Source organism: Anabrus simplex, chromosome 11, assembly GCF_040414725.1.
Source record: "Anabrus simplex isolate iqAnaSimp1 chromosome 11, ASM4041472v1, whole genome shotgun sequence".
Classification (NCBI taxonomy): domain Eukaryota; kingdom Metazoa; phylum Arthropoda; class Insecta; order Orthoptera; family Tettigoniidae; genus Anabrus; species Anabrus simplex.
In genome coordinates, this window is record NC_090275.1 from 1,681,603 (window position 1) to 1,704,097 (window position 22,495).

The 22,495-nt window shown below is 38.2% G+C and overlaps 1 protein-coding gene across 3 annotated transcripts in view; it reads right to left on the bottom strand.

Annotated features, from left to right (window-relative positions):
• LOC136883521 (sortilin-related receptor) overlaps positions 1-22,495 on the bottom strand; it is a 698,235-nt gene that overhangs the window by 473,804 nt on the left and 201,936 nt on the right. For all 3 annotated transcript variants that reach the window (XM_067155885.2, XM_067155884.2, XM_068229722.1), the window contains exon 9: positions 5,778-5,973. In XM_067155885.2, coding sequence (XP_067011986.2) covers positions 5,778-5,973 — 196 coding nt within the window. The remainder of the gene's footprint in view (positions 1-5,777; positions 5,974-22,495) is intronic.

Consider the following 22,495-nt stretch of genomic DNA (forward strand, 5'->3'; position numbering starts at 1 on the left):
GCTATACCAAGTGGAAAGTGTTCACCACTACGTGGTTAGTACAACAGTCTGCAGCAGCTGATCTCCATTATTAGTTTTCTTCCATACTGCAATACATCCAAGGTTAAAAGTACTTCTTAATCTTATTCGCAGATGGGTAACTTAGGACCACACCGAAAGAACATTTTCTAGCCTTTCTTTTAGTCCAATTTCCTTCATATGCAGAGTGGGAACCTGTAACCTGCATCCCCAGGTGGTGGATAAGGGGACCCTACATTCGGTAGGGCTGGTTGAAATATCCAATACAACCCGCGAACCAACAGATAGCCTAGCTCTTGGGGGCTCAAAAATGCTGGCACACCCTCTCTCCAGGGGTCATAAATATGGAGGACCCATTACCAGGGTTATGGATGCTTCCAGGAGGGCTCCTTTGAAATGATCGAAGAAGAGGTTTACAGAAACTCTGCTGACTGCCAATATCAGCAGGATAGGTGACAGATGAACTCAACAGAAGAGTCAACGGCAGTGTCTAGGTCTCGGCGAGGTCAATCTGGCCCCCAATGGTGAGAGAATTACCAAAAATGAGAAGTGGAATGTTGGCACACTTACTGGCAATACTTCTGACCTGGCTGATGCTGTGGAGAGATGCACACTGGACATCTGAGCTCTGCAAGAGACAAAATGGAGAGGAAGTAAATCTAGAAATATTGGTTGTGGATACAAGCTCCAGTATAATGGTCTGAATAACTTGCAAAATGAGTCAGCGTAATCCTTGCCCAACACCTAACAACCAAACTGATATCAGTCAACAGGATAAGCGATCGCCTGATCGTAATAAAACTTGCGATGGATGATGATGTCTGCCTGAACATAATCTGCTCATGCACCTCAAGCTGGTAGCAATAAGACCTCCAAGCAGGAAGTCTGGGAGCTGCTGCCAAGTGTACGGCATATAATCTGGCAATACAGGGTGTCCACCAGATCGAGATTTTAAAATTCCCTGACATTTCCCTGTTTTCCAGACATAAACACTAGTTTTTTCCCTGACACATGATGACAAAAAACATAATTATAAAGGAAGTGTCAGTAATATTAAAATACATTTTTAAAACTTAACATCCAAAAAAATAAATGAGCAATTAATGTGCATATTAAAACTTGGAAGTTTAATTTAGTCTGATTAAATTCACTTTAAGTTTTTTTTTTTACATGTATTACCATTACTGCTTCAGCGAAGAAACTTCTTTGTAGCCACCAACGACTCGAGCTTCTGCCATCACCCTCCACTTCTTTTCTTCTAATTCTTTCAGCAACAAAGCGGCCATTCACTTATTTTTTGCAAAGAATCTTCTACTTCCAAGATTTCACGTTTCTCCTTTAGATTTTGAATGTACAAAGCATGAGCACTCCTTGCAGCATGGAGCATGTTATTAATAGAGACCTTTTCAATTCCACCAGGGTTTGGGATAGAATCATATATTATTCTTTGTGCTATAAGGGATACTTGTAGCATGTTCTCTACTATAATTTCTTTATTAACAGGAAAACCACATTCAAGTGAAGCATTTCCATGAAACAATATTAGTATCATTTTGAGAAATGAAGCCAACTTTTCTGTTTTCAAATTTACTATTGGAAGAACAAAATAAGAAGTGCATACTTCATTAGTATCAGGATTGAAACAATGAACTACAAGATCCATTTGGCCTATCTGAGAAACTTTATTCAGTGACTCATCAAACCCAACGGTGAAATGTGTGCACTTACTACCCATCTCAAGAACTTGTTTATGGAAATAGAGAGCCAAACCATGAGTAATTGTATATGCAACTTTTGTTCTGTGCAGTTGAACTTTCGAAGCTGTTTCTGAGTCTGGAAACATTACTGGAGAAAACTGAGAACGCAATATAGGTCTAATTCATCAAGCTCACCATTCCCCAACAACACAGAATATTCAATAGTAAGCAGATCAAAACATTGAAAATTCGATTGATCAATCATATAGCTATTGATATTATTGATTACTCCACATTCGAGATCACACTAACCTTTCATTAAAATGTATTCCTGGCATAAAAGACATGCCCCAGATTAATGTTATAAAAACTGAAAAATGTGTTTGTATTACATGGATAAATACGGTATGTCAATTTTATCTGGCAGAAGAATGAATTTCCAGATTTTTCCTGAATTCCCTGACATTTCCAGGTTTTCCCGTTAATTATCGAATTCCCTGACATTTCCCTGTTTCCCAGGTTTTCCATACGGGTGGACACCCTGCAATACTCGTTTCCAGAAGAGGGACAAACACCTTATCACATACAAGACTCAAACTCATGACAAAACTGTTTTCAGACAGATTGATTATGCCCTTTGTAGCTATGACCCGCTGAAATAATTCGTTGAGTGTAACGACATACCAGAAGAACCTCTCACATCGCAGCATAGGCTTCTTATTGGCAAGATAAGCTAAGACGTCCTTTCACTCCGTACCACAATTAAGTATTCAAGCTACAAGAGACTGAAACATCTCAGCCTTTTACTGATGACATCGACGCCTACATTATGCAGCATACAGAAGATGGTACCGGTGCAGACGGCCAAAGTCACTGTATAATGACAGCTAGACAAAAGGGAGACTGAAGATCAACAAGGATACGTGGTGGTGGAAAGAAAAAGTCCAGGAGACACTAAAGGAGAAGAAAGTTGCTTTCAGTGAGTGGTGGCAATCCAGGAACAGCAGCTCAAGTCGAGATACAAAGGAGCTATGACTGTGGCCAAAGCTAAAAAAAGAGGCTGTTCAAGCATTCTATAAGGCCCAGATACTCCAGAAGGTGTGAGCCAGATTGCTGCCCAGTGTTCCAGAAATATCCCTGCCACGACAAGACAGGCAACATTCTTACAAAGGACGCCGAGCTGCTAAAAAGTGAATTCATGTCCTCATCCCAAGGTGGTGCAGCTCTTTTCAGGCACACCCCCATTGGTGGTGAGCTGCATGTACCATTTCAACCACATACCAGCCCTCCTGTCATTTTTAAATTTCTGGCAGTACCGGAAATTGAACCCGGGCCCCCGAGGACAGCAGCTAATAACACTAAGCGTTACGCTATGGGGGCGGGCGCCGAGCTGCTAAATGAACAATTCCCCAGGGACAAAGCGACTCATCAATGTCCTGTGCAGAGCCTATGTTCACCCTGGCCGAAGTTCTAACAGCTGTTGACAAATCAGTAGGACCTGTTGACATTCCATCTGAGCTGTAGAAGATTCTGGATACTGAAGGAATTGATTGGCTTACTACAAAGTTTAATAAGATCCTCACTGGCGCGGCCATTGCCTGAGCAATTCCGTCAAAGCTACCTTTTGCCTATCTTCAAGGAGAAGGGAGATGTTAGAAAATGTGGGAGCTATAGCAGCATTAAACTCGCCACACATACACACTAAAATTTGGGAACATGTCATTGCGAATTACATCGAGAAAATTATAAACATCCACAGGAATCAGTGCGACTTCACAATTGGAGTGACAAGCTGCCTATAAAGCTCAGAGGCAACATATACAAGACACTTGTTAGAACTGCCGGCTCCGAGAAGAAGCATGATCGGCAAATTTACGAGAATACTGCGATGGACCTATACGAGGATCATGTAATGTGGACACGTACAACATTTGCAATTGAGGAGAGCAACATGGTGCTGTACAGCCGCAAAGGCCTTGTATAGAAACCTGACTGATACAGTAAAACCTCTCTGTCTTCTGTTATGAAGTGGTGAAGGTTATGAAACCGGTACCATTAAACGTAAGTATTGTATGTGTTAACAATTCTCGCAAATGTACCTTTAATTGTATACAGTATTGTACAATATACTGCGCTGTACTCACATGGGCTGCTGCATCTGCGACGTACAGAGACAAAAACACTTCTATGGAAACCTCTGTTGAGCACACTGTACACTATTACCGTTCACCATGTTAAAATTATCAAGAACATACGAGTTTTTGAAACTTTAAATCAATATGTAGATGTAGCAATTTCTAGCACAGTACAGTAAAACATCAGTAGTTGAAAAAATCCTTAATGTTAGTTTGTTTTGTCCATTTCAGTTTAGCAATTATATTTTCACTGTGAGCAGTTAAATCCTGGGTCAAATTTACACCTTACTTACTAACGTAAAACTGAACACACGAGTCAATGAAAAGTATCCTGACAGTGAAGGTGCTGTCGATCATGTCAGATCACACAACTTCTGGAAGTGATAGCGTAGCTTAGTGTTCCCCTCCAAGAATGTGTACAGCCTGGACCAAAAGTTACAGTGTCTGTGATTCTCGGGAGTACCGTCTGTGCAAAAAGTAAATGAATACATACTGTACAGGACACAAATACAGTATTTGTTTTAAAAGAAAGTGATCAATCAATCAACCAATCAATCAATCAATCAATACTGATCTGCATTTAGGGCAGTCGCCCAGGTGGCAGATTCCCTATCTGTTGCTTTCCTAGCCTTTTCCTAAATGATTTCAAAGAAATTGGAAATTTATTGAACATTTCCCTTGGTAAGTTATTCCAATCCCTAACTCCTCTTCCTATAAATGAATATTTGCCCCAGTTTGTCCTCTTGAATTCCAACTTTATCTTCATATTGTGATCTTTCCTACTTTTATAAACGCCATTCAAACTTATTCGTCCACTAATGTCATTCCACGCCATCTCTCCGCTGACAGCTAGGAACATACCACTTAGTCGAGCAGCTCTTCTTTCTCTCAGTTCTTCCCAACCCCAACATTGCAACATTTTTGTAACGCTACTCTTTTGTCGGAAATCACTTCAGAACAAATCGAGCTGCTTTTCTTTGGATTTTTTCCAGTTCTTGAATCAGGTAATCCTGGTGAGGGTCCCATACACTGGAACCATACCCTAGTTGGGGTCTTACCAGAGACTTATATGCACTCTCCTTTACTCCTTACTACAACCCCTAAACACCCTCATAACCATGTGCAGAGATCGGTACCCTTTATTTACAATCCCATTTATGTGATTACCCCAATGAAGATCTTTCCTTATATTAACACCTAGATACTAGAAGAGGTTTATTTGAAGTTCCCCGTGGCTATGGTGTCTGTAATAAAGGGTGTCCGTACAAGAGGGGTAAATTACTCGTACACAACACAGTATTTAATTACGAACCTACAAAATCGCCCGCCAATGAGAGGTGTCCATTAAGGCAGGTTTTACTGTACGAATGGCTGTGTTTTTGTTGCATTGTCTGTGTACGTTTTCCTCTCTTCTTCAAAATCCCACATGGGAGTGATCTTTCCGATTTAATTTTGGTCGTGTAGATTTGGTAAACCTAGTTGTTTCAGTCTGTTGACACCTAGCTGGCTGGGTAGCCTAGTTCTTTAAAAATATGTGCATTTTGTGAGTTAGTCTGAGTGCCCTATGAATTGGATTCTTCTCATGCGCATTGCGTCTGCAATTTTGGAAATGTTTTTATATATTTCTGCAAGAAGCTTTGGATTATTGTCCTTGATCTTAGGATATTTCTCACTGTTTTATGTTCCTTATTTAAGAGTTTAGACAATTTTTAAAGAGGAATGAAATGCATTTATTACACAGTGGCATTATGAACAGGTCCGAAAGTAGTGTGTTCAACACAGGCCTAAAGGTCATGTGTTCATCACATAAAATATGAGGTTCTTATAGATTGGATTGGATTGCACACACTGATCGCTGGTCACGAGCACCTCAGAAAGAAAAGATTATAAGTGATAACAACATGCAACAAACACAGAAAAAAATTACCATTCAAAGTCTTCAGCAAAACATTCACATTTCTCTATCCTTATTGGGCGGTCGTAGTTGCGTCCGTTGAAACAATTAGAATGAGCCACCCGCCGTTCGTACGTCTCCCTGCGCCCCATGATGCATGAGATGTGCGGTCCTGCAGAGCTGCTAGGAGACCAGAACTTGTAGTCCCTTTCCTTCGAACAGTTGTAGTCTGCAAGGAAAATACATGTTACAGAGCTGACTTCTTACTCTACCTACGGGTCTTATCGCCACTCCACGTTGTAAAAACTGGTGAAAACTCTAAATGTGTTTTTCCGAATATACAGTTCTTTTAATAGCAATAGTCAGGCCTGGTTTCTTCAACTCTACTGTTAAATTTTACTTCACAAAAGTTAACCAAAAATTACCGTGTTTCTCCAAATCAAAGAGGACGACCCCCCACCAACTTTTTCCTTCAAGAAAATTAAATCAGGCTTAAAGTGCTTTGTAAAATCATACGAATGCCTTTCTTGTACAGCACCCATTTTTGTCACGCTAACACCAAATATTGGCTTTACTTAGGCCTATGCTATATTTTTGTGCGACTGCAAAATTCTTCTTCATTTCTGCGCGTTTAATAACCATTAACTTAAAATTGGCATCATAATATTGACGAGAACCCATTGACAATTTGCCAGCAATACCTGTTCCACGTATGCATCACGAAAATACTCCTATCTATAAAACTTAATTTGACTAAGCGTCAGGTACAGTAGATGCGTTATAACTCTGCCACAGAATAGCCGTGGCCTTCCTAAGAATTCTAAGACTCGCATGTTTTGATGCGATTCTGCGGTACTGAGAAATGTTTTTGTAAAGGCTAATAGAACGTCATTCTCTCTTTATTATATCCCGAGATCCAGTGACGTTGCACAGAGGTACTCTACAACCAGTTGCCGTCGTTCGTGACGTGTAATAAAGACGCGGACATTGATAGTCGGCAAGTTTTGCACAGCGTGGTTACCGTGGTAGCTGCAAATGGTGTTCATTACAGTTACGTCACGAATGCAAAACGACCCTTGCCTTTTTACATGAGATTCTGAGGTAAACACATCAGATTCGGAGAAATATGGCATTATTAATTATTATTGTTGTTTGTTTTTCTGTGCAGAGCAATTCGTGCATGTTAGTCAAGCTGGGATTTCTTGGAACATTCAATAAGTTTGTTGCACGCTTGACAAATCACCACTCTGCCATCAACTGTAAAGGACTCTTCAAATCCATGATTTTAACTTTGAAGCCAGCGAGGGTGCAACTGGTGCAATAATGACACTGGAAAAAACTGATGTTCATGAACTATTTCTACAACTGTTTAAAAGAAACTAAAACGTAGTCGAGACATTTCAAAAGAAGAAAGCTTTAAGAATAGATATGAAAAGTCCTAAGTAAGAAAGAGGTCTCAGAAATGTTTTAAAAAAATTCTGGAATCAACTATATACAAGTGCCTAGTTTAAAAGCAATTAACTCTAATAGGGATGAAAGATGGAAAGACCGGCACATAGTGCATATTACTGAGGTAACAGTGTTTTCTGCAGCTAACTGGAAACTTTGGAAAAACTTATTTCACATGTATCTTGTTATCCTTTCAAATACCTGTCGCTCATTATTCTCAATCCCCTCTGCTGAGGCAATTGAAAGCAGCCCCACATTAAGGCCCGATTACATCAACTCTGCGATAAATTTTACTTAGCAAATGTTAACTAACAATTGTTATTAATTTAACACTTCGGTTAAAAGTCCCCTGTTTCATGAACACACTTCCAACATCTCTTACTAAACAATTATTAGAGACACATGAAATTTCTGACCGCGCTTGGCAGTGTTTCTTGACACAGAGGGTTCACACTGGTATGTTGGAACTGTATTTAACAATACTATATATAGGTTATGGAAACATGTGCAGTAAAAGCGTTGTTATAATTAATGAGACAAGCGTTATTATAGATTTAATTTTAAAGTATGTGAATGTGCTTGAAAAATAAACGAATGGACGGTTATACCACAACATGCAATACAGGTGCAATCTAACACAAAATGTGATAATTGATATGTCTTCGGGCACTATTTTACTGAGGGGTAAATAATTTAATACCTTGCCATTCCTACAATGGCAGCAGAAACTCTTTGCACAATTATTCTACACACTCATGAACATAGTCGCCTACAATTCCATGAAAAGAGTCTCAAGCATAAGAACTATAAGGAACTGCTGCACTGGACAAACTGATTAGTGTCAAACTCTAACATAGGCTATTTTCAATTCCTACTACTACCTTGCTTACGTATCTTTGCAGAATATGTTTTCCGGCAACTCTGGAAAGTAGTTTTTACTTAGTATGGGTCGTCCTATGCCTTCTCAGTTTGTACATAGTTTTCAAAGAGCAGTAAAACTTCAAACTTACATCCGATTTTAAAATTTTAACAGCTGTTAAGCTGTTTACCAACAGGGCTGATGTCACATTAATTTAACACAAGTATTAACAGTTCTTGATGAGGCTACTTAACAGCAGTGTTTGTTGAAGAAACCGGGCCTCAATAGTTAACCCTTTGAATGCCGACCCCATCTTCTGCATAGAATCCCAAACATGATTCAATGGATTCTGCATCAACGTATAAATTTTTTTATCTATGTCTCATTTTAAAGTATGTGGAGGTAAAATTTGGTATGTGAGCTTGATATACTCCAAGGAATATAAAAATATGACTTGCATTTCAAAAAACAAAAATTTTGTGGAATATTGTGCACAAAAATATTATTTTTTATTTAAAAAAAGGAAAAACAATTTGAAATTAATTAGCACATTTTACACTAAATCCAAAGTGAGTAGGTGAAGATATTTAATCTTAACTCTTATCTGGGATCATATATACCAATTTATATTGTTAATGTAGATCTACTTTCCAATTTGTAAACTAATTTCCAAAAACATTGAACGTGTGGAGAGAAAGATACGAACAATGTAACCTGTCAACGATTGGATATTTTATGAATTTTGGGAGAGTAACAGTAATCATTAGAGAACTATGTCTAGTAGCAGTATTTGTTACTACAGAACAGTTCAGAAGATCAGAACAACATACAAAATCAACTAATAGTGTCAGGAATGAAAGTGTATAAAGGACAGATTGAAATATTCTATGGCTGGAGCATCAGGTTGAGGTAGGCCTATATGTATTGGCCCTGGGATTTGATAAAAATGGTGGGGATGGACAACGTTACTTTCAGGGAATATGCTTTCAGTCCAACAATCAACTAATTCACTGTCACTGTCATTTTCATTAGCACTGTCACTATAACTCTCACATTGCACGAAATGTTGTAAGCCCATTAGCCAATGGCACGGCTCCACGATTCTCTGGTGCGCTATCTGAAGACCGAAAAACATCATAATCATCACTTTTGCTATAATTAGAGTAGCTTACATCTTCAAAGCAACCCAACAGTTCCTCAATTTCTTCTCCCGAAATAGGCCTACGTGATGACATGCCTTGTGATAAATGAACTATTTGTAACTTTACTACGACCTAAATAAATTGCTAAGTAACTACAGTAGAAATAATAATAAAATTAATATATTAAAATAAATAACTCAAATGTGTCAATTAGAACTTAAAATTATTAAAAACAAATCACAACATGCGGACATAAAGAAACAAGGAGGCTGCCATATTGGATCATAGACGTCAAGTGCTCACAGATCATACACTCACGATTGACGAGTAAACTAGCAAAAATGAAGCTATGTCAGAGCCATCTAATGATCGAATCGGCATCCTGGCATTTTACTTTACATGTAACCATTCTCATGTTTAGACCTGTATTGAATTTTGCTATAATTTGCATACTTTTTTTTCTTTCCTATTCCACCTATTCAATACAATTGATTTTGTGCTGATAGAAATTCATTTTACAACAACATTACATTAAAAGGGACATGTTTTGCTTGGTTTCCAAGCATCCTCAGCCTTTGTAACTTGTCTCAAGTATAAGACCTGTCATTGTTGATTTGATTATAACTAATTTGTACTTAATTACGATTCTAAAAACTAAGTGGTAAAATACGTGAACATAGGCATTGTAAACACAATAGACAGTTTAACCATTTAAAATGACAGTGTTAAAATTGGGATAGACATTGATTCTAATAACATTGACGTCCAAAACACTAATATCCTCACAGTAATGAGATTTGGCTAAAATTCCCAAGTTCTTTGTTTTTTAAAAATAATTGTTAATTGATTTATTGTGTTGAATACATTAAAATTTGAGTCATAAATCCTTTTGTCTGATCAGATTTTTGATATGCTCTATTGGTGGAAAAATATCTTGACCAATAAATATCACGGACATACGCATGCCAACGTCAAGTAACTTTTGTCAAGCAATTGGAATGTTTTTCCTTCATATTTTTTATACTAAGCTGTATATTTTGACTTATATCTCTTTACCATATATTTAGCAGTTATTTGACCTACATTTCAAACTTTGACTACGGCTTTAAGCCATCAACTGTCTTTTATAGTCACATGACGCCTTCATTTTTAAATGTACCTCTCATGAATCTACCAGTTTTTATGTATCAATTGTTTGTATTATATATTCTCATTGAACTGATTTCATATGCCTTCAACTATGTATTAGACATCTATTAATGACTACGGCTTTAAGCCGTACAATCTTACGACGTCCTAATTAACAAAGAACTACATATGTGTTTATCATTTTATTAGATCTATAGTTATTTCATTGAACATTTTATATGTACTACCTCTGAATCCACTAGTTTTTAGTATCATTTGAATGTAATGTATATTCTCATAGAACTGATATTTTATGCCTTCCACTATCTATTAGACATCTATTAACGACTACGGCTTCAAGCCACCTTCTCTTACTATAGTAGAATCAAACAAGTCCTATTCAACAAAGAACTACATATGTTTTTATCAATATATTTGATTTTTATTTACTTCATGAACATGTTTATAACTAACGTAAATCTTACCTCTCTTATAATCATCAAACACATTTTTTAATATCTTTAACCAGATGCCTGGTAAAATAATAAGGTTTTTGATAATGACTGAAGATGCCTCACAGTGAGAGGCGAAACATGTCTCATCTGAATAATGTTTTAAAGTAAATGCCAACTTATTGTAATGTATTGAATAGGTGGAAATAAACAAAAGATATTATCCTATATACAGTTTACATCCCACTCTGACGAGTCTAGTGTCAGACCTAAGACGAAACGCTGGTTAATAGAGCAAACGCTGGAAAAACCCTACATCTAATTTTTTATCTGATTATCAACCTTCCTGCCATTCGTAAATCTCTGGCAGTACAGTACCGGGAATCGAAGTCAGACTCCCGAGAACAGCAACTAATTGTGCTAACCATTATGCTGGCGGACATTATTAATAAAAAACAGACATATAGCATGACTGATACATGCACGGCTCGGACACGAAGCTCGGCCTATTCACGTATTTGTGCGACGTCATCAGAGCTGCAGTAGACTTATGCTACGGAGGCGAACGTCTTAACTACGAAACACAGATATACCGCACAGATTTGACGCGTTTTCATTGCATAGGTCGTACGGACGAAACTATTCACAAATTTGTACGATGTCATCAGAGCTGCAATAAGACTTGTAGCCGCTTCAAAGTGGAATCGTCGTTCTTCTCTGACAAATTACGCTGGAGGGTCTTATATGCGAGATTTGTTTTTTAATTTTCTTCGTCTCGAAAAGTCAGGGGTGGGGGGTGTCTAATACATGAGTAAATGCGGTATTTCATCGACACCTCGGGAATTGTCTGATAGCATTCCCAATTTCTTGCTGTTATTATCATTGTACAGGTCCAGTTAATGAGCCTCTTCCTATCCATATACAACTTGTCATCTTGTCCATCTTCTGGTAACTAGATCAACCTTGATCATGTCCATCCATCAGGTTTTAGGTCCTCCTCCAGGTCTTTTCCCCTCCACCTGTCTTCGGCTGTTCTTGTAGGCTTCAGCCTCATCACATGCCCGTACTGTAGTCTGGATGTGCCGATTCGGTCTTTATTCCAGCTTCTTTCCTCACCTGCTCATTGTCCATCTTGGTCTTCTGGATGATGGATCTATCTGTGATGCTTGCACGCTTCAGTACCATAGCTGTTTAACATCTCAGTTTGGCCGGTTTTGGAAACATGTCATCCCATAAAAGTGTTCATACTTGTTGGTAGAATTCTGATCCCTTTCCTTCTGACCAAATTATCACTGCAGATTACACCTCCAAGGTAAGAAAACTATCCACACACTCTAGCTGGTGGTCTCCTAGTTTTACACTTGCTGGACGCCCATCACCACTGTCTTGGTCTCGCTGATGTTGAGGTTATATTCCTGGAACAGGGATTTCCATACGTTGAGTCTGATCGGTACTTTCTCTTCTGTTTTACCCCAAATCATGATATCATCAGCAAAGGCCACTGCATTCAGTTCACGTAACTTTTCCTTGATGTTCTTCGTTATATTGTCCATAACAGTGATGAACAGTAGTGAGGACAATGCATTTCCTCTTGGTCTCAAACCATGATGATCAACCTTCCCCAATTTGTACACAGCTAGTACAGTCACAAGTAAATAATTTAGTTGCTTCCTTGTTCAGAAATTCTGGCTTTTAATTAACATAGATATTGTAAATATCACCTAAAGCACAACTTTTGTTTGGCATAAGACCACTGTATATGTTTAATAGATTTAAGACTTGACCTTAAATTAGTATTATATTACAGTATATTATAGTATTTATAATTCATGTAGAATTTAATCACTACAAAAGATAATTGTATTGAATAGGTGGACACAGAATTTTTTTCTTGAAAGAATTTTACTTATTGTATCTTCAATACGGGACAAAAAGAGATTAGTTACTTGTAACTTGATGGACAACCAGGCAAATTATTGTTTAAACAGATATTTGAATCTTAAGGTCAAAATAGGCAATTTAACAACAGATATAACACATTTAAAACAATGTCTAGAGCAAAAATTGGTCCCAAAATTTCTAAGAGCCACGCAGAGAAAAGCTATAACCAATACAAATAGAATTCAGAACAAGGTCAACGAGATTTGGATAAGAAACGAAATCAAAGCAGCCTACAAAAAGAAAGCCCTCTCAAATCTACAATTATATAAGGTTAATTTATTTTTGGCCCAAAAGTTGTCTCCGTTGGAATGGAATTCATTCCAACTACATGTACACTATAAGTTGAATATTGCATTACAAAGGAAGCAAGCAACACTTGATAAAAAACTCTCCCAATTAGTACAATCTAAGATACGATCTCCCACACGATAACACATCCACAGTAGTCAATTTGACGAACGTTCAGTTTTCTGAGGATGAGATTGGGATATTGAATAAGGGCCTAAAGTATATCTGGCCTAGCCGAAATAAAACAACAGATGTCATCAATACAGTAGCTGAGATAGAAATATCTCCCCACTGAGATTCAAAACTGGCTGAAGAGATGGATGTTAATTTTGATTTCAATCATAAAAAACAAATTCAGAAATTAAAAACAAAAATAGGCGACAATAACATTATTGTTACAAAGGCAGATAAAGGAGGTTCCATGGTCCTCTTAGACAAACAGTTTTACACTCAAAAAACAGAAGAATTTTTTAATGATACAAGTTATTCGATAGTTAACAAAGATCCCACTGTAAGCATTCAGCAAAATTTAAAAACTATACTTGGTAGGGAGGGTCTACATTGACTGATAGTCTTGTAGGGTGAAACGTGCTCACCATATTCATAGACCAGCATGTTCACTGAGGCCATTTTGGTAATTTTGATGAGTTGCGAATCTGCACTTGTGCTCGTGACGTTTGAAATCTGGTGCGTCTGGTATGAGATTCCTCGTAATCTTTTTCTTGGTATTAGGTGACTAGGTGGAAAATAATGTCCCTTGTTATTGTATGAATACTAGGAATATTTCTGCAAATGTTCATTTCGGTGTCTTTATGGTGGTTAAATTCGTAGTTGATCTGCAGGTCATCAAGATTTTCATTTCTGTCACTTTAAATTCGTCACTAGTGAAATTCTGAAGGTGTCACAATCTAGCTAAGCCAGTCAAATTATTTTTCCTGCCTGTTTTGTTTTATTTGATTTTCTCAATGTTAAAATTTCTTGCATCTCAGGTTTTGTGTCTTCTAAATTTATTTACTCAATTTGCCAGAGTAGGGATCTTGTGGGCTGAGTGAGTTTTCCAAATTGGGTAACCAGGTTGTATCTGTCCTACCACTTCTGTAAATAATTATGTGTCTGGATTGGGTGCCTTGGGAAGGAATTTATGTGTACTGAGAGTTAGGGCTTAAGGTGCTGAGAGGCCATTCCTCTCCTGGGAGTACGATATTGGCCCGTAGAGTCTCACTGTCGTGTGATAAGTTCAAGGGTACTTGAGGTCATGTTTTGTCCTTTTGGTTTCTGGGTACTACTTGATGTGTCATCGCACGGGTCATGCGCGTGCGCGTGTGTACTGTGATTTTGTGATGTCGTGTGATGGAGTCTGTGTTGAGGTCGTGTGTGCCTTTTACCAATGGTTGGTTATGCTGATTTAGAGGTCGTCGCACTTGTGTCTTGTGTGTGCTTCGGTGGTGTTGTGTATTGGAGGACAGATCGGCTTGCTAGTCTTGTGTCGTGCTGTTATCTGGTATGAAGGTTGTACTTGTTTATATCAGTGAGTTGGATTTCTGTATGTGCACTCTTGCACTGCTTTCGTTTTTTTTTATTTCGGAGTTTCTGTTGGTAAGGCAATGTGATTTCGAATTTGTATTCCCGGCTTCATTGTCCTTTAATTTGACTGGTGTGACACGTAATACGCAATGCGAGTTTATATATGCAAAAATTTTATGAGTACATGATATGGTAAATGAATAGTGACTTACTAACCTCAATTCATTGAATATGGTTGTAAGCTAATGTAATTAAGTACTTATTTCCCTGTTTTGAGTTCCCTTGCAACATCAAAAAAATGTTCCTTGTTTTGTTATTTTCTTAACGTAGGACCATTAAGAATGCACACAGCAATTTAATTTAGTAGTTATAAGGGATTTATTTAGTTATAAGCAAAATTTTGGGTAAAAGTCTGGCTGGTAATCTCCTTGATCTCATAGTTTAATTAAATATATTAATTGTAATTCGGATGGTCATTTGTACCATATTAGGTATATGGAATATAATGTATTTTGGGGTAAGATTAGATTTTTATTAATGGGCATAGTTAGGGATTTTGTAATGTTGTTGGTACTAAGGTAAACTCTGGCAGATTTTCTGTAGTCTTTTAGAGTTTCCTAGCACTTGCCAATGGGGCTGGGATATCCCAGAACTGTGGGAGGTCTTGTTATTGTTACTAAAAACATAAAAACCCACCTTTGAAACTCAACTTCAGGCCAGTGGCCTTATTTCTTCAGTTCAAAGTTTCTGCTGTGTCTGTTTATGTTCCAGTGAGCGCAATACCATGGCCCCTGTCTGGAGCCTGCAATGTACATAGTGGCCACTAATATCTGATGGCGGCAGTAGGCAGTGCAGCGCTAGCAACCTTCGCCTATTATGGGACAGTTCACTAAGCTGGTGGGCTGTGCTGAGGTTGCAAGAGAGCAAAGGTGGGACTGCAATATGGATGGAGATCGTTGCCATCGGCCGCGGCCAACGGCTTCATTTGACAGCGATACCGACGCTTTACTTATGATTGTTTTTATCTGTATAGACGTTCCTGAAGAGAACGAAGATAAAAATTTGTGGTGTGGTGTAATTGTTTTCACTTTACAATGGCAAAAAATGAGAGTATCCTCCTATTCAATACATCATGGTAAAGTGAAAACCGTCAATACGGAATGATTCTAATATCTTGTAATGGTGTAATTGTGGCGTTCATAAAATCTTCAAATCTCCATTAAGGCCTCCCTTTAACCCATTCCCGTACAAAGACGGATCTCTCCGTCCGCGCATAGTGTTTATTTCTGGACCCGCTCCTAGCCGGTTTCTTTTGTGAAAGGATTTGATATTAGTAAGGTAACCTCTTGACAGATTGAAGCACTGTTTTATTTCATTTTTGAATTCGATAAGCACTCCTGTGCAGTTATTCTGTGGAATGAATGACCTGTATCTTAGCAACTTCATCGTAAGCGAAATCATGGCTGCCTCCAAGTTGAGTGACAAAGCGATTATAAGGGAATTTATAGAAGAGAGTGACATTGATATAGAAATAAGCAACGAAGAATTTAGTGGCAATAGTTCGTGTGACAGTGACATGAGCGCTGATAGAGGTGAACAAAGTGCTGTTTTGCCGTCGAGTATGTCACTGAATTTTAGGCCTACAACTGATGCCACACCAACGGCTTCTAATCATATTTTACACGATAGAGAATGGAACTGGGAGCACGTAAGTGATACTCCAGAGTATCATTCATACATCGCAACTCATGAAATAAATAGTGTTGCTGTAAAGCATGCTTTTACAGTGTCGGTGATAATATGTAAAGTCATGAAAATAAATGGTACACCAAGGCACAAATAAGTTCAATTAAATGGTAGGTGAATGGGTTAATTTAATTTAAAATTGTTTGTTGAGCTGAGCTCGACTTTGGGGAGGAGGAGTATGTAATCAGTGTTGCGACAGAGAACTGGAACTAAACATTGTGTATTTACCCTTTATTTAAAAATCATTGATTATAGTGTTTCTTAATAGGTGTACCATTTTACTGGTGGACAGAATGAACATTGCAAGATGCGAGAATTATTTTCAAAGTGATTTTTTTAAATGTAAATTTTATGTAATTGATCATTTAAATTAATGTCAGCAGGCATAAGAAAAGACACTTGGAACATTTTAACTTGAAGAATTTCTTGAACAATTATTTGAAAATTATTTTTTTAAATTCTGTATGTCAAAATTGTAATCTGATGGAAAATTTTGCAAGGTGCTTTAATGTTGAAGCATCCTATACCGCACGTGCGGTTACCGATATTGAAACAGGTGACGTAATTCCTCTTGCATCAGTAGGCCAGGAAATGACCATATATGGTCATGCAACTGAATTGGCGAAAAGAATGGGAATCTAGTGGAACAGAGTCCTATTGGTAGACTGTGATTCGGCAATTTCCGGCCTTAGGCCACTTCGCGTGCGGGATGCGATTAGGCCGCATCCATTCCATCTGACCGTCCTCGAGTGCGGATGCGTTCGAGGGTTTCCCCTCCGGGAACCCTTCCTCCTTCTTGGCAAGTGCAATTTCTATTGGCATTTCAATGTTTTCTGATTTCATTTGATTTAATATAATTTCTTTTACGTTTTGGTATTTTCTTGCTTAATGTAATTTTTAAAGTTTTAAATTTAACATGCAAGTTTGCCCTAGATTCCTCTTGTTTGTAATTTCAAGTCTTTCAACCGCTTTTTTTAAATCAACAATCCATTCATTTCAGTTTATGGATTCGTAATTGTATCTGTTTGTCAAATGTGTTAAGTATCAGCTGCTCTGTCATTTAAATTTGTTTCTTGTAATTCTTCATTTGTTATTTTTAATACAGTTGTGCTAGAGGGTGATTCTTGTGAACCTTTTCTCCCCCTTAACGCCATACCTTCCCATGGACCTCATAGAGCTCCTGCACCTTCCACAATCCTTTCTTAGTTGTCATTATTAGGCCTGTAAGTGTTCCCTTGCATTTGGTTCTATTTTATGTTTTGATTAGTTAACCATCATGTTTCCACATAGTGTTTAACAAGCCTTGTATGATACTATTCATCCAAACAAGTGCACAAGTGAACCAAGAACAAGACTGAAGATCGAAGGGTGTTTGGTGAAGATCTCCTAAGGTAGTTCCACATGATTTATGGAGAAAGTTGTTAAGTCTTCAATTTTTGAGCTAAGTTCAGAAGGTGTTGCTTGAAGGACAGTGTTCAGTCCAAGATGACGAATTCTGCCCACAGATGTTCAGTTTCACGTTCAATCAATTATTATTCAAATGAAAACAAGAAAGCCGCACACCTCTGTTTTGTTCACACAGGGTTGAAGTCAGTCTCCAGCACAGACCTGCCTTCTGTCCTTTACAGTCTCTTGTGTTGTACGGATAGAGACAGATCGTTGGTGTTAGGAAGGTCAGACACGTACAAGTCTAACCCCTATACAAGTGGTATAGACCCATACATGATTTCACATTTACGGCTATAACGCAAAGAGTTTTGTAGTTATTGATATGCAAATTGTTTTTTTTCCAAGAAGATATTTTTGGGTTTATCAGTGTTGTAAATAAGAATTGAAAATTGTTAAAATGTAGTTGTTTTTGCAAGGATAAGTATTTGTCAAGTAAGTCTGCTAAGTCTGTTTGCTTCATTCTTTCCCACAGAATACAATAAATGATGATCTGAGAAGTTTGTCTATTAGCGTGATGTTCTTTGCTCTCATGTGCGGTTTATTTATTATATTTGTCTTTATTTCTCGGCTTGTAACATTTCCGTAACTCTCCACGAGTGCTCTGTGTAGTGCTGCTTTCTGTCATATGATACAAGAACCAGTTGTTCATGGCACATATCTCGTTTGAAAGACGATGTCTCAACCTTTTATCTGAAATATCTATCGAGATGGTTTGTTTTTCCCCACATTCAGTTTCATTCTGCTGCTTTCGGTCTCGCTGCAGTCCGTGTGCCGCAATTTGACTGACAGTAACATGCTTGAAGTATTGTACAGTTCAGATGAAAGTTTAGTCAGAAGTAGTAGTGACAGTATTAACAGCAGTGATAATGAAATAGATGATGTAGCAGTGGTAAATGATGAGAGTGACGATGAGGAGGAACCAGGACTTGGAATTTTCATGTGGGAGACTACTGATAATTATACAGGCCAAAGGGAAGTTTTCAACAGTGAATTTGGATTCCTAAATTCTCTAATAATATTCAGACAAGTCACAGGGACAAACATTGAGCAGTTATCTTATCGGATTCAGCTGGTGGAAGGATTGTTTACAAAATACGCTCGCTCGGGCGGGGAACGAAATATTCAAGGTCGGCACGCATCCTATAATACAGTTCCAAGGTTGCAGGAAAGACATTTTATCAGGAAATTAGCACCCAAGAGTAAGAAATCCAAACCTCAAGAGACACTGGTATCGTGTGTTCAAAACATGGCGAAAAGAAGACGTCTGTGTACTGCTGCCAGGAGTGTGACTTGGGTCTGTCTCGAAGAGTGCTTCGAACTCTTATCACACGAAACTAAATTACCAAAGAAATGTGAAACAATTATGTAATTATCTGCATGTACATAGTTGTATCATAAGGAATTCCAAATTTTGTGAATACTGGGCTACTCTTACACTTGTAGTAACGTCTTAACTGAATCAATGTACAGTAGAAGTCCGATATAGCGAGTACGGTATATAATAACAACCCCGTTACAACGACAACCTTTTGCTGTCCCTTCAAAATTCCTATATTAAACTGTGTATTATCCTTCGGTTACAGCGAGAGCCCTATCACTGACGCATCCATTATTAAGAGTGATTAAACGTGCAAGATTTTTTTCCATTGCCGGTATTTATGCATCCCAGCGATTACCTTCGGTATCGTTCCCTCGCTACTTCAACTAGCTAGTTCTCTCTTCCAGATTCGAAGGCGATGTCGTATTCGATTAGTAATACCCGTCGACTGCTGTTCCGTAATGAAAATTTGAAATGAAAGAAGACATATTTCGTAATAAATGCGTAAATAACGTGCCTGACAACAGTTGTTAACGTCGCTTAATTTTAATGCAAAATAATGCAATTAAGTAAGAATGGGGTACATCTCGAGATATGGCAGAGTGCAAAATTGATTTCAGAGGTTAGTTTATATTTTCTCGTGTCTGGTTAAATTACAGAAAGGCTATTATAGTGTAAATTTATAGCGAGAAGATTATAATTTCTCTCCTGGCGCTTGAGCGTGTTTTCATCATACATATAGTACAGTTAGGATAGGTGACGCTGTTTGAATACAAAACTGGAACGTTTGGCACAAAATGTGATCGATCATCTTCGGTACGGTATAGTTTTCTCACTATGTGCATTTACGAGCTCTCTTGTAGACATTCAAAGGCGATATTGGAGTCGATTAGTAACACCATCGCTTAATTTTAATGTTATATACAGAAATTAAGTAAGAATGTGATGCACCTTAAGATGGCAGGGTACATCACTGATTTTGGAGGATAGTTCATATTTTCTCGTGTCTAGTTAAATGTTTAGCGAGGAAGTTATCATTTCTCTACATGCGTTTCAAATATGTTTTCATGATACATATACGGTTAGCTGACGCCATTTAAAGAAAAAAATTGAAATGTTTATCACAGAAGCCTATGGAGTGATACCGTATTTCTCCGAATCCAAGACGACGTTTTTTTCCTCAGAATCTCATGCGAAAAATCAAGGGTTGTCTTGCATTCGCGGCCTTAACAGTAATGAATACCACTGGCAACTACCGCGGTAACCACACTGCTTCTTTTCACCTGCGCACGCGCACACACAAAACTCGTTGACATAAACGACCGCCCTTTATTATACATCGCTAGCCGTGACAACCGGTTGTACAGTGCCTGTGTGTAACGTCACTGGATCTCGGGAAATAGTGAAGAGAGAGCGACGTTCTATTAGCCTCTATAAAAACATTTCTCAAATCTGCAGAATGTCATCAAAACATGCGAGACTTCGAATTCTCAGAAAGGCCACGGCTACTCAGTGGCAGAGTTGTAATGCGTCTACTGTACCTGCCGCTTAGTAAAATGAAGTTTTATAGACATCAGGAGCATTTTCGTGATGGATAGTTGTATTGTAAAGATACGTGGAACCGGTATTGCCGGCAAATTATCAACGGGTTCTAGTCGATACTATGCCAATTTTAAGTTAACACTCGGAAATGTAGAATAATTGTGCAGCCACAAGAAAATACGACATAGGCCTAACTAAAGCCAATATTTTATGTTAGCGTGAAGACAAAGATAGTTAAATGCTTACTGTACAAAAAATTAATTCAGTGGTCCGCAACAAGGATTTTTTAAAGAAGTCTAAGATGAAATTGTAAGGCATGTGCACGAAAATCTAAAGGGCATAATGGCCATAGCGTGGCGCAATAAACTCGTTCGTTGACCTTCAACGTCAGCGATTAGGACTATACATTCGCCTGCCGCTGAAGTTGGCCGAACCCGGCAAGCGAGACATGCATGTAATAGGTACTGCTGGTAAATTTTCAACAGTTCTCTTAGGTATTATGAGATACCAATTTCAAGTTAGTGGTCATTAAACCCAAGGAATGCCTTTGCTGGCAGGACCTAGTGTCTTCTGGTACAGGCTAGAGCAATTTTGTTACTTTCATTGACCGGTCTCAGTCTCATCCTTGGCTTTGACAATATGAAAGTGACTGAGGTATGAGTGATGCTAGTAATGCCAATCCTTATGCAGCCAGTCCCTGCTACGAATGGTGTGAAAATGTTGCTCATAGAGTCGGTTGGTGTATGCATTTCAGTGGGCTTGGCAGACTGATATATAATAGCAACTCTGGAAAGCAACGGGAAACTGCCTCACTCCTCATTTCCCTAGTATGCCTCTTCAGTGATGCCTAGGCCATCTATGACAGCTGATGGCAGAGCTGTTGAGGATCCCACAAGCGGCATCACTGACTGACTGAACATACATACATACATACATACATACATAAAAACCAATGGAAATAAAGAATAATTGTACAGCCGAAAAAAAAATAACGAAAGCCAATGTTCGGCGTCTAAAAATCCATACTGTACAACACAGGCATTCATATGATTTTACAAAGCACTTTTTGAGCCCGATTTAAATTTTTTGAAGGAAAAAGTGGGGTTCATCTTGGATTTGGAGAAATATGGTACGGTACTATATTTTTTTTCAGAATGAAAGTAAACAGATGCTCCCACGAAAAATAACAAACAAGTAATCCATAGTGTGAATATCATTCGCAGAAACGCAAGTTTTGAACAAACTAATTGCCGTTTCATACCGATTTTAATGTGTATGGGGGTTTTTCTGACTTTCATACAAAAATCGGATATAACGACAAACCGCTATTGCGAGTAAATTTTTCGCTGTTATGAATTCTCGCTATGACAGACTTCTACTGTATTTCAGTTGCGTGTAGTTGAAATCTCATCCGGCCACGAGGCTGAGGGGTGAAAGAACTGGTTAAGCTTCCTCTCCTCTCTTACTTGGAACTTCCAATCGTTAACAGTCCACACCATCGTTCTGCAGGGTAAAATTATCAAAAGTTTGCAAATTATGCCTTCCCTCCGAACACTGCCAACAAACATCACAGATATTTTAAACTACGTTTGGTTCCCTGCCTCTATGAAGGATGTCGCAACAGCTACGTCCTGGTCTGAGGCCTGCCTGATCAATTGGAATGTGCTCTATGAGAGTCCTAATTATTCTGTTATAGACGAGCCTTTCAAAAACCTTGTTGCTCGGTTTGCCAAGTATCAAAATATTAGATGGAAGAGAAGGCCTGAAGGCCTTAATCTTGCCAGGTAAAATAAAACATTACTAAACTAAAATAGTAATTGCCTTTGCCTTCTTAAACTTTAATTTTAAGTGATCTGTCAACAAGATGTCTGAAGAATTCTTCCAGCCATTTCTTAACATTTCCTCCTATATCA